The following is a 12,425-nucleotide window of genomic DNA, read 5'->3' on the forward strand; positions in this document are numbered from 1 at the left end:
ATTAATTTTAGAACATTTTCATCACCCAGAAAAGAAACCCCTTACTCTTTAACTATCACCCCTCAGCTTCCCATCCCCCTAGCCCTAGGCAAGCACCAATTTACTTTCTGTCTCTGTGCATTTGCCTATTCTGGACATTTCATATAAATGGAATCATACAATACGTGATCTTCTGTGCCTGGTTTCTTTCACTTAGCATAATGTTTCAAGGTTCATCCAAGTTTATGTCCATGTATCAGAACTTCATTCCTTTTTATGGATGAATTATAAATAGTCTGTTGTGTGGATATACCATATTTTGTTTAGCTATTCATCAGTTGATGGATCAGGCTTGACTCTTTTTTTCTGTAATTGTGGTTAAAAAAAACCACAAGGAACCTGCATAATATAAATTTACCCTAACAATTTTCAAGTGTATATTACACTATTGTTAACTATATACATATTGTTGTACAATGGATCTCAAGTACTTTTTCATCTTGCATGACTGAAACTTTATACCCATTGAACAACAACCCCCTGCTTCCCCATCCCCCCAGCCTCTGGCAATCACCAATTGCTATGTAATTTTTGGTACACAATTTGGACATGGTTCGAAAACTTAAGTAACATTATTATTACAAAGTTATTTTCATCCCCATTTACTCACTTATAAAACAAGATTCTCAGGGCTCACATCTATAAAAATAAACACTAGAGATAGTATGGGTACTGAACCCGGTCATGCTTTAGTGTTAAGTAATATTTATCAATGGTCTTGGGCTGCACTCCACAGGCCTACAAGGCCTGTGCTTGCCCAGCTTCAAGACCAATAAAAGAGCCCAGAATCAGCAACAGAGACATCAATGGTTTAATGGATGGAGCTTACACGTCTGAAGCAAGGTCCTGGAGTGACACCCCATCGTGTGTGGCGGCCAGCAGTCAGGACACGGTGGCAGTCTTCGTCTCTGGGGGAAGGGGAGGTTACCAGTTATAGGGGAATTAATGTCAGGTGGACTCATTAGTTACCAGGGAAACCAGTACAGGGGCACACCCCTCACTGTCCCTTTGATAAGAACAATCACCAGCTGGGGCCTGGACCAAATACATAGGAAGGTCAGTCATGTGCATAGGGTTTTGGTAAAGCAGGCACTGATCTAGCAGGGGATGTACAACAGCCATCTTAAGTGGCCTGAACATAAAAATGGACACAGAACTGATTGTTAAAAAAGGAAAAAAAAAGACTCATTGATCTCACTTAAGAAATGTATTTCCGGGGCTTCCCTGGTGGTGCAGTGGTTAGGAATCCGCCTGCTAATGCAGGGGACACAGGTTTGAGCCCTGGTTCAGGAAGATCCCACATGCTGCAGAGCAGCTAGGCCCGTGTGCCACAACTACTGAGCCTGTGCTCTAGAGCCTGTGCACCCAGAGCCAAGACGAGAGAGGCCACTGCAATGAGAGGCCCGTGCACGGCAATGAAGAGTAGCCCCTGCTCACCACAACTAAAAAGAAAGCCCACACGCAGCAACGAAGACCCAACGCAGCCAAAAATAAATTAAAAAAAAAAAAAGAAATGTATTTCCAATAAAACTTAACTTTTCATATTAGTAACTTGTAATTAGGTTATTTTGATCAATTATAACTACTTATAATTTTAATGATAAGTCAATCCATAAGAAATTTTTTGGTCACAAGAAATATAAAAAAATTGTTTTCAATATATTCAGATTTTTGTTACAGAAAAATATGATAGAGTGATCAATAAAAATATGCAAAAAAGCATAAGAGGGCTTCCCTGGTGGCACAGTGGTTGAGAGTCTGCCTGCCGATGCAGGGGACACGGGTTCGTGCCCCAGTCCGGGAAGATCCCACATGCCGCGGAGCAGCTGGGCCCGTGAACCATGGCCACTGAGCCCGCGCGTCTGGAGCCTGTGCTTCGCAGCGGGAGAGGCCACAACAGTGAGAGGCCCACGTACCACAGAAAAAAACAAAAAGCATAAGAATACTATTAATAAAGGTAAGTAGAATGGAAAACAATCAAAAGGAGAACAGGAATGATGAAATATTTTACCAGGAGGACCACTGGTGTAGTAGATGGGAGCACAGACTCTGAAGTAAAACTGCAGTGTGGTCTTGAATAAATTATTTCATCTCTCTTTTGCCTTAGTTTCTTCATCTGTGAATCTGGAATGGTAATAGGACTGCCATGAATAAATTGTTATGAAGATTAAATGATTTAACATAGATAAACAATTAAAACTGAAACTACTATATACAAATTAGACATTACCATTGTCAAACCTCAGATCTGAGCCCGGGGTGTTCCCTCATCATTCACTTCAGCTTTAACTCCCATGGAGTTTGGAAACTGCCCTCAGAGTACTCCACCAGCCCAGAGGGTGGGTAGGGAGTACCTACAACCCTCCAGTTTAGGAAGGTTGGGTCCAGGACACATTGCTTTGAATCTGTTTAGGCCACTAGCCACATGTGCTACTGAGCACCTGAAATGTGACTAGTCCAAACCAAGATGTACTATAAGTGGAAAATATTCCCTGGATTTCAGACAATATGAGAAAAAGAATATAAAATATTTCAATCATTTTTTACATTGATTATGTGTTGAAATGATATTTTGGACATATTAGGTTAAATAAAATATATTATTAAAATTAATTTCACCTGTCACTTGACTTTTTTAGTGTGCCTACTAAACAATTTAAAATGACATATGTGGTTCTCCTTGTATTTCAACTGTACAGTTCTTTACACAGTCCGCCTCAAGGTCAGCAGTCAGAGTGATCCTTTAGAAAGATAATTAAGGTCACATCACTACTCTGCTCAAAATTCCCCAATAATATTGCATCTCACTCAAGAGTAAAGGTCAAAATCCCAACCAAGTTCTACCAGGTCCTAAGTGATCAGCCCTATCCACTGCCACCTCCAATCTCCCTGGTCTAGGGTGGGACCCAGATTTTGCCAAACCTGAGGCTTACACCATAGGTGAATAGGAGGGAAAGGAAAGAGGGATGTGGGTCCTTGCTAAGGAAAAGAATGCAAACTACAAATATAAAATTAGGTACAGAATTGATGTTAATTTAGAATTAGAAAATAAATCTTAACAATTTAATTCAGATCCCTTTCTTCTGATATCTCTTTAGGCAATTTATCAGATGTGCTTACACAGAAATTCTTCCAGATTGTAGCCTGGCTCCACCACCCCATCTAGAACTCTCCACAACTCCCCAAATTCCCCTTAGGAACAGAGGTCCGGGCAAGTGTCATTGGCTTCGTGGTAAATCTCACTCTGCTCCAAGCTCATCTCCTATCATCCTCTGCTCTTTCTGTCACCTTGCTGTTCCTCACACCAAGCGTGTGCCCACCTTAGGGCTTTTCTACTTACTGTTTCCTGAGCTTGAAACATTCCATCCCCAGCTACATTCATAGCTCGCCCGCTCATTTCCTTCAGGTCTCTGCTCAAATGTCATCTCATCAGAGCAGCCTGACCTAGATAGACACTCAAAAAAATCTGTTGAATGAACGAATGTATATAAACTGAATGACAGGGAGGCCCTATCATTTTTCAATATGAAATCATTTCTTCAGGGAAATAATTCACTCTGCACCCCCAGCCCATATCCTCATAGTAAATATGAAGTGAAGTCACAGGACATTCTATTCCTTTCTATCTGTGTCTTTCTAGAAGAGCAGTTTAGCATGGTGGCTAAGAGTGCGATGTTTGAAATCCTAGGTCTGTCAGTAGCACGTGACCTTGGGCAAAGTCACTTAGTTTCTGTGAGATTCAGTGTCTTCCTCTGTAAACTGGATAATATAACAGTATCTATCTCACAGGGGTATTGGGAGGATTAAACGGGTTAATATGAGTAAAATACTAAGAATAGTGCCTGGCATATAGTAAGTTCTCAAAAAATGTTGGTAAACAATAGCATATGTAAATTATATAGACTATAAACTCCTCAAAAGCAGGAGCCCTGCATTCTTTGTAGCTCAGCTAACATGTGGAGCCCACTCAAGACTTTTCTACTGGTTTGGCTCAGCGGTATTAATTTATTAGCACGTGCAGGCATTGTCTTGCTCGCTGGTTTCTCCATCTGCTCTAAATTTAGTACTAAATAAAGACAGTTGTGGGGTGGAGGAGATTTTAGAGATCTCTGGACCAAATCCATTGGGCTTTTGTTTTGTTCAAAAGCTGTAATCTAGACAGAATTTAGAAATATCTGCTGAAGACTGTTTTTAGGCATGTGTTGGAGAAATTTGTAGCATCTATTTACACTGTTATGTGTATCCATACTTTGAATCTTCAACCATTTGCATACGGTAATATCCTGATATTCCAAATTTGATGTTGCTCTGTATATGAGCCCGCATAATTCCTAACTCATTATAATGTATGGATATTAAATACATTGATTTATGAGAAGCGATCCACTTTTTCAATCTTAGAAGGAGGATAGTCACAATTCTACAATCCCAGGTTTAAATAAAGATGTCTAGGAGTAGGGTTCCATTATTCAACTTTACCTTTGTTTTAGTGCATAATAATACCTTATGTCTGTATACCTTGTTTCATGTTTACAATCACCCAGTGAGGTAGGCAGGTAGGGGAGTATCATGAATCTCATTTTATAGATGAAGAAATTAGAACCAAGAGGTGTTAACTGACTTGCCTCAGTTTACTAAGTGGTAATAAATGGCAGAGCCAAAACTATATTCAGTTTTCTGATTATTAGCCAGTGTCCTTTTCCACTCTCCGGGCAGAGGGAGACGTTAGGAATTCTTCCACCAAGTTTTACAGCCAGACTGTACCAAGCACCTGACAGTAACCTCCTTTGGTCAGTCCCAGTTTGCACTGCTATAGGCCCATCCCCTTGGCAATGAAGGTTTATACCAGGAAAATGTTGCAGATAACCGTGTTTAACTGCATCTGCCAGAGCTGAGAAACTCTGAGATTGAAAGATCAAAAACAGTCATTGAAGAAATAACTTGAAGAGTGGCGGGGAATCTTCCAGTCAAGTACTCAACCTCTTTGCTCCTTTCTTCAGGCTAAAGATGCCTATGAAACCCCACATAATGTGGCAGCAGAAGATATTTCTGTAGACGGAACTTTGAATAAAAGCAATCATAGTTTTGAAGAGTCTGTTTTCACTGGAAGAGAGCCACCACCCCAGAATTTCTTGTCACTAAATAGCTAGGAGGGAACAGGATCAGAAGTAGAAAGAGAAGTAGCCTGAACATATAGCTGATGGGGACGGACTCTACTTGGCTTATGATGTAAAGGAGTTAACGTGAGTGGTAGAGACAGATGACTAAAATCTCCATGCAGTTAGCATATATATTCTGATCAGATGAGTGTAAACTGGCATAGACAAGCAGGAAACATTTGATGTTGGACATAGAAAGGGGTGAAGAGAAAGCCAGACAATGTAAGGGATCTATTCCACATAACACCCCAGTATGATAGTTAGGAGCCTTTATATTTCAAGGACTGAATACTCATTTAATGAGCTTGAACAATAACAGAATTTATCGATTTCTTATAAGTCCAAAGAACAGGGATGGTACCAGCATCAGATGCAACTGGTTCCAGAGCTCAGAGGAATCAGGGTTTTCCCTCCCTCTCCTTCTAACTTTTAACCCTGCTCTCCTCTGTTTGTTATCCCCTTTGCTACTGCAGATGGGCTTCCTCCGTGTAGTCAGAGATGGTTGCCAGCAAAGGCAGGCCAATGATCCATCCTAGCATAGCAATCGCAGCACAAAGAAAAAGCATGGCTTCCATGTATAAATTCACAGAGAAGGATTGTGATTGGCCAATGTGAGCCATATGTCCACCCGTGGACCAGTCTCAAGCACTCAGGTGAGTTCCAGGATTCATCAATCCTTGGTCACGTCTCCACACACGAATCAAAGCAAGCAGGTGGGGTCTGTTACCAGAAAACTGGTGATGAGGAATTTGGCTGGGCTATCACAATCCACTATAGTAGTAGTTCCAAAATTTGTCTGAAGGTAAAAATCACCTGGACCTTTGTTAGAAAACAGATTCCTGGGCTTCCCACTCAGACCAATGGAATCAGAATTTACAGGGGAGAAGAATGGTAATTTGTATATTTAACAAATAACCCAGGTGTATTAGTTTACTACTGCTGCTGTAACTAATTACCAAAATCCTTAGTGACTTAAAACGACATAAATTTATTATGTTACAGCTCTGGAGATGAGAAGTCCAGAATCAGTTTCAATGGACGAATGTCAGAGTGTGGAAAGGACTGGTTTCTTCAGTAGACTCTGAGGGGAAAATAAATTTCTTGCCTTTTTCAGCTCCTAGTGGCTTTCTAACAGCAAGGCTTTTTTTTTTTTTTTTTTTCCTTTTTATCTTTGGCTGCATTGGGTCTTCGTTGCTGCACGTGGGCTTTCTCTAGCTGCGGCGAGCCGGGGCTACTCTTTCATTGTGGTGCACGGGCTTCTCATTGCGGTGGCTTCTCTTGTTGCGAAGCACAGACTCTAGGCACGTGGGCTTCAGTAGTTGTGGCATGGGGCTCAGCAGTTGTGGCTCACGTGGGCTCAGTAGTTGTGGCTCACAGGCTCCAGATCACAGGCTCAGTAGTTGTGGTGCACGGGCTTAGTTGCTCCGTGTCATGTGGGATCTTCCTGGACCAGGGCTCAAACCCGTGTCCCATGCCTTGGCAGGAGGATTCTTAACCACTGTGCCACCAGGGAAGCCCCACATACTTTCAATTCAAGTTCAGAACTATGTAGCCTCATCCATCTTACATGTATATCTCCTTTCTGCCATGTCAAAATCTCAGTTCTCAATGACACCAATATACTCATTTCCTTTATCCTTCTTTTCAACAAATTATTTTTTGATTTTGCTATTCATATTTATTGCTTTTCTTTCTTCTCCCCCACCATCATCAAATATCATTGATTTTTGCCCTTATCTTTATGGGCTTTTGCACTGAACGCTTAGCTCATTTGGTTTCAATGGGTTTTTTTTGTTTTTTTTGTTTTTTTTCCCGGTACGCGGGCCTCTCACTGTTGTGGCCTCTCCCGTTGTGAAGCACAGGCTCCGGACGCGCAGGCCCAGTGGCCATGGCTCACGGGCCCAGACGCTCTGCGGCACGTGGGATCTTCCCGGACCGGGGCACGAACCTGTGTCCCCTGCATCGGCAGGCGGACTCTCAACCACTGCGCCACCAGGGAAGCCCTCAATGTTTCTTGTTTGTTAAATAAGTGCATGTGGCACTATAAATCCCTTTTAAGGACTACCTTACATACACTTTGACACGTGGTGTTTCATTTTTTTTGTAACTTTCCTTATTTTAATTTCTTTATTCTAGTATTTTATAGTATTTTTTGCATTTTCAGATTTTTAGGAATTTTAAGCTATCCTTTTGTTATTGATTTCTAAATTTATTGCATTCTTCATTAGAGAACATGGGCTGTATGATGTTAACTCTTTGGAATTTATTGAGGTGTATGACTAGTACATGACTGATCTTTGAGACTATTCCATATATTCTTGGAAAGAATATATATCCTTTATTTGTTGAGTATAAAGCTCTCTATTAGACTGAGCTTACTAATTGAGTCAGTAAAATATGTTTTATAGGGGCTCCCCTGGTGGTGCAGTAGTTAAAAATCCACCTGCCAATGCAGGGGACATGGTTTCGAGCCCTGGTCCGGGAAGATCACACACGCCGTGGAGCAACTAAGCCTGTGCGCCACAACTACTGAGCTTGTGTTCTAAAACCCGCAAGCCACAACTACTGAGCCCGTGCGCCTAGAGCCAGTGCTCCGCAACAAGAGAAGCCACCGCAATGAGAAGCCAACGCACCACAACGAAGACCCAACGCAGACAAAAATAAATAAATAAAATAAATAAATTTATTGAAAATATATATTTTTTTATCTTCACTTAAAAAAGAACTATTTGATCTACCAGTTTCTAAGGTAATACACACAGTCCCTGACCTATGATGGTTCAGCTTAAGATTTTTCAAATATACGATGATGGGAAAGCTATACAGTTTCAGTAGAAACTGTACTTTTTTTTTTTTTTTTTTTTTTTTTTTTGCGGTACGCAGGCCTCTCTCACTGCCGTGGCCTCTCCTGTTGCGGAGCACAGACTCCGGACGCGCAGGCCCAGATGCTCCGCGGCATGTGGGATCCTCCCGGACCGGGGCACAAACCCGTGTCCCCTGCATTGGCAGGCGGACTCTCAACCAGTGCGCCACCAGGGAAGCCCTTGTACTTTGAATTTTGAACTTTGATCTTTTCCTGGGCTATCGACATGCAGTACAATACTCTCTCCTGATGCTGGGCAGTGGCAGTGAGTCATAGTTCCCAGTCAGCCACAAGATCACCAGGGTGAACAACTGATACATTTACAACCATTCTGTACCCATACAACCACTTTGTTTTTCACTTTCAGTATGGTATTCAATAAATTACATGAAATATTCAACACTTTATTATATAAAATAGGCTTTGTGTTAGATAATTTTACCCAACTGTTGGCTAATGTTAAGTGTTCTGAGCTTGCTTAAGGTAGTCTAGGCTAAGCTACGATAAATAGGTTAGGTGTATTAAACGTGTTTTCAACTTTTTATCAGGATATAACCCCATAGTAAGTTAAGGAAGATCTCTATATTAAATGTCCAATTACGGTTGTTGATTCTTCTATCAGTTGTTGCTTCATATTTTTTTGAAGTGATATTGTTAGGTGCATATAGTTTATAATCTTTATAGCTTCTCAGTCTATACTGCATATGAAGTCCTCTTTGTCCCTTATGATGTTTTCTACTTTAAGGTCTATATTGAGTGATAGTAAATGGAGTTCTTTTGGTTCATATTTACCCTGTATCTCTTTTTCCATCTCTTAATATTCAAATAATGATTCACTGGGCACTTCCCTAAGCAGTTTTGTATAATAGCATGGCAAGCATCAGGATGCCCCTGAGTCCAAGTTCAGCTCCTAAGGTTGCAATCCTGCACTGCACCCTGTGCATTTTCTTATTATTTTTCTCTCCCACGACTGTCTTGTTCATTATTATATCCCTATCTTGTAGCACTGTAGCTGACACCTAGTAGGCACTCAGTAAATATTTGTTCAATATGAATGCCCTCAAGAGCATACAGCCTTGTTAGGAAAATGAGATCCCTTCAAGAATAATTTATGGAACACTTACTACATGCTAAATCGTTCCCACACGTATTACCTCTTTGATCTTATCTCCAGCCTTGCTCCTCTCTCTTACCCTGTCCTATCTGCACTGATCCTACTGTTGTTACATTAACACACTAGGCTCATTTCTGCTTCACGATCTTTATACCTGCTTTCCCCAGATTTCTGCATAGCTCAGTCCTTTACACCTCAGGTCTGCTCAGATGTCACCTCTTCAGACAACCTTCCCTAATCACCCTATTTAAAATACTACTCCACCCTCTCTCCAAATCTAGTCATTCTCTATGATCTTTTTGAAAAAAAAATCAGTATTTAATATTATATTATTTGTTTGGCTACATGTTTATTGTCTGTAGAATGTAAGCGCTTTAAAGACAAAGAATTTGTCTCATACACCACTACATCCCCATCTAGAGAAGTGCCTGGCAAACAGTAGACACAATAAATTTTTGTTGGAGAGAATTTTCAGTTAATTCTCAGGGAAAAAGTGTTAAAGAAGTATGATGATACCTGTTTTTACAGATGAAGTAACTAAAGCTGAGAAGATTCAGTAACTTGCCTAGGAACACAGTGATGGAGAAGGATTTGAACATAGGCCCCTTTGACTCCAAAGCTCATCCATAATGCCCACTGCTATTTTATTGTCTCCTAATGAAGGAGAATGCACACACACAAGATGGTAGGAAATCAAGTGCCAGTTGGGGGCTTGTGGTTTTTTGGATGAGATCAGCTGAGACGAAATCACTGGTAGACAGAGGGTTGGGCTCTACGGATGACTGAGAGTTGGAAAGGTGGGGAAGGGAGGGAGGCAAACCCTAGGCCTGGCCTGTGATTGCCCACTGTGGCTTTTTCCTTTGCTGAAGCATCAGTTCTGATTTGCTCCCTGGGGGAGCAGTTAGGACGGAGGGCAGGCTGTAGGGGAGGAGGGCATGAGCCTGCCTTCCAGGGCCTTTTGGTCAAACCCTCTGACAAAGAACCCTATCCCAGGGGACTTTTGTGGACTGTGGTTAGGATAGGATTTAGGACCTGCATTCTAACTAACCGGCGTAGCCTCAGGCAAGTTCAGACCAGAAAGCTCCCCTGCAAAGCCATTTATCTATGTGCTGGGGAGGGCAGATCGGGTATCCAGGCTGGAGGAGGCTTCTGAGACAGGACATCTTTTTTAGAGAGGATAGGTGTTATTGTTGAACCAGGTAGGAGCTGACCTGATAACCAGCATCCCTGAAAAGGAGAGAGAGGAAACAGCTCTGACCACCAGTGGCCTCCAGGGCCTTCTCATTTCCTTGGCGATTAAAGATGCGTACATGGATATGCAGGTACCCAGCAATGGAGGAGTCTTGCTCGGCCTCAGAAAGGGCTGTGGCCCCCTTGCAACTTAGGAGCAGACCCTGGATCTGCAGTGCTTCTCCACCGGGTTCACCTTGCAGGCCAGGCTCCGGCAAGCTCTGGGTAGCCACAGGCAGGGAGGGAGCAGAGGGCAGGAAGTGTGGGGACAGTTAAAAGGTAGCAGCTGAGCTGCATGAGCTGCTTGTATATTTTGGAGAAAACCATAATTCAAAGAGTCATGTACCACAATGTTCATTGTAGCTCTACTTACAATAGCCAGGACATGGAAGCAACCTAAGTGTCCATCGACAGGTGAATGGATAAAGAAGATGTGGCACATATAGACAATGGAATATTACTCAGCCATAAAAGGAAACAAAATTGAGTTATTTGTAATGAGGTAGATGGACCTGGAGACTGTCATACAGAGTGAACTAGGTCAGAAAGAGAAAAACAAACACTGTACACTAACACATATATATGGAATCTAAAAAAAAAAAAAGGTTCTGAAGAACCTAGGGGCAGGACAGGAATAAAGATGCAGACGTAGAGAATGGACTTGAGGACACGGGGAGGGGGAAGGGTAAGCTGGGACGAAGTGAGAGAGTGGCATGGACATATATACACTATGAAACGTAAAATAGATAGCTAGTGGGAAGCAGCCGCATAGCACAGGGACATCAGCTTGGTGCTTTGTGACTACCTAGAGGGGCGGGATAGGGAGGGTGGGAGGAAGACACAAGAGCACGGGGATACGGAGATATATGTATATGTAAAGCTGATTCACTTTGTGATACAGCAGAAACTAACACACCGTTGTAAAGCAATTATACTCCAATAAAGAGGTTAAAAAAAAAAAAAAGCAGCAGCTGGGTGCAGCTTATCAGAAGTGCCAGGGAAGTGAAAGTCAGCCAGGCAAAGGAAAGGGGAAGAAGCAAAAGCAGAGAGGCAGCGGCTGCCACCGGGAAAAAGGGAAAGAAAACGCTCAGAGCAGTGGCAAGTGTTCTGGGAGCCTCAGAGAGGTGAGGGCTCTGCCGGCCTCCTTTTCTTGGAAGAGGGGGACTGAAAGGCTGAGTCTTGGAACCAGGTATCCTTACCCTTCACACGGCTCCTTCCTGAGGGTTAGATGTGGGGTATGTGCTGCTGAGATGCTCACAGCATCCTTCTCCTTCAAGTACCTCCCCTCTAAAAGGTGGCACTTGATTATCCTCAAATCTCTAAGAAAATAGTAACTGTAATTTTGGTTCAAGGTAAAGCTAATGATTTTCCTCAAGGTTGTCTCCCAGGAAAAATGCTTCGAAAATAAAAGATGTTGGTGATGTTAAGGTATAATAGTTTCCCCCTTAGAGCTGAAAGCTACAATCCCTTTGTACAAATATTCATTATAAAATTCTTACATCCCTAAAATGGTACCATAGCACAAATGCCAACTCTTTTTTTTTTGCTTGTTTTTGCTTTTGATGATATCATCATTTATAGCACTCCCTGCCTGCAATGTTCCCTCTTGTGCCTGTGACTTGAGGACATGGGGAGGGGGAAGGGTAAGCTGGGACGAAGTGAGAGAGTGGCATGGACATATATACACTACCAAACGTAAGGTAGATAGCTAGTGGGAAGCAGCTGCATAGCACAGGGAGATCAGCTCGGTGCTTTGTGAGACTGTTAGATGCCAAGTTCACTTGTTGGACTAAAAACTGTCTAGATTTAAGGCTGGTTTGGAGTCTCCTAGGGAAGGGGAAAGACTGGATAAATTATACCCCTTTCAGTTAATGCTCATCACTATTCAATTCCTTACTGTAAAGTATGGCATCCAGTAGGCTAACTCTGCATGTACACTGAATGAAAGGATGTTTGAAAAAAGAAAGCTGACCTTATGACTGAAAACCATTTGAAGTGCATAGAATCACAACTGTGGACT

At 42.1% G+C, this 12,425-nt stretch overlaps 1 protein-coding gene across 1 annotated transcript in view; it reads right to left on the reverse strand.

The window, feature by feature from the left end:
• Positions 1–405: 405 nt before the first annotated feature.
• LOC308626739 (uncharacterized protein) overlaps positions 406–12,425 on the reverse strand; it is a gene marked incomplete at its 5' end in the record, with an annotated part of 34,111 nt that continues 22,091 nt past the window's right edge. Inside the window, 2 exons of the mRNA XM_081252144.1 lie at positions 406–947; positions 2,051–2,163. Of these exons, the coding sequence (XP_081108270.1) occupies positions 843–947; positions 2,051–2,163 (218 nt within the window). The 3' untranslated portion in view covers positions 406–842. The remainder of the gene's footprint in view (positions 948–2,050; positions 2,164–12,425) is intronic.

This window comes from Mesoplodon bidens, assembly GCF_964165515.1.
Source record: "Mesoplodon bidens genome assembly, chromosome: 13".
NCBI classification, from domain to species: domain Eukaryota; kingdom Metazoa; phylum Chordata; class Mammalia; order Artiodactyla; family Ziphiidae; genus Mesoplodon; species Mesoplodon bidens.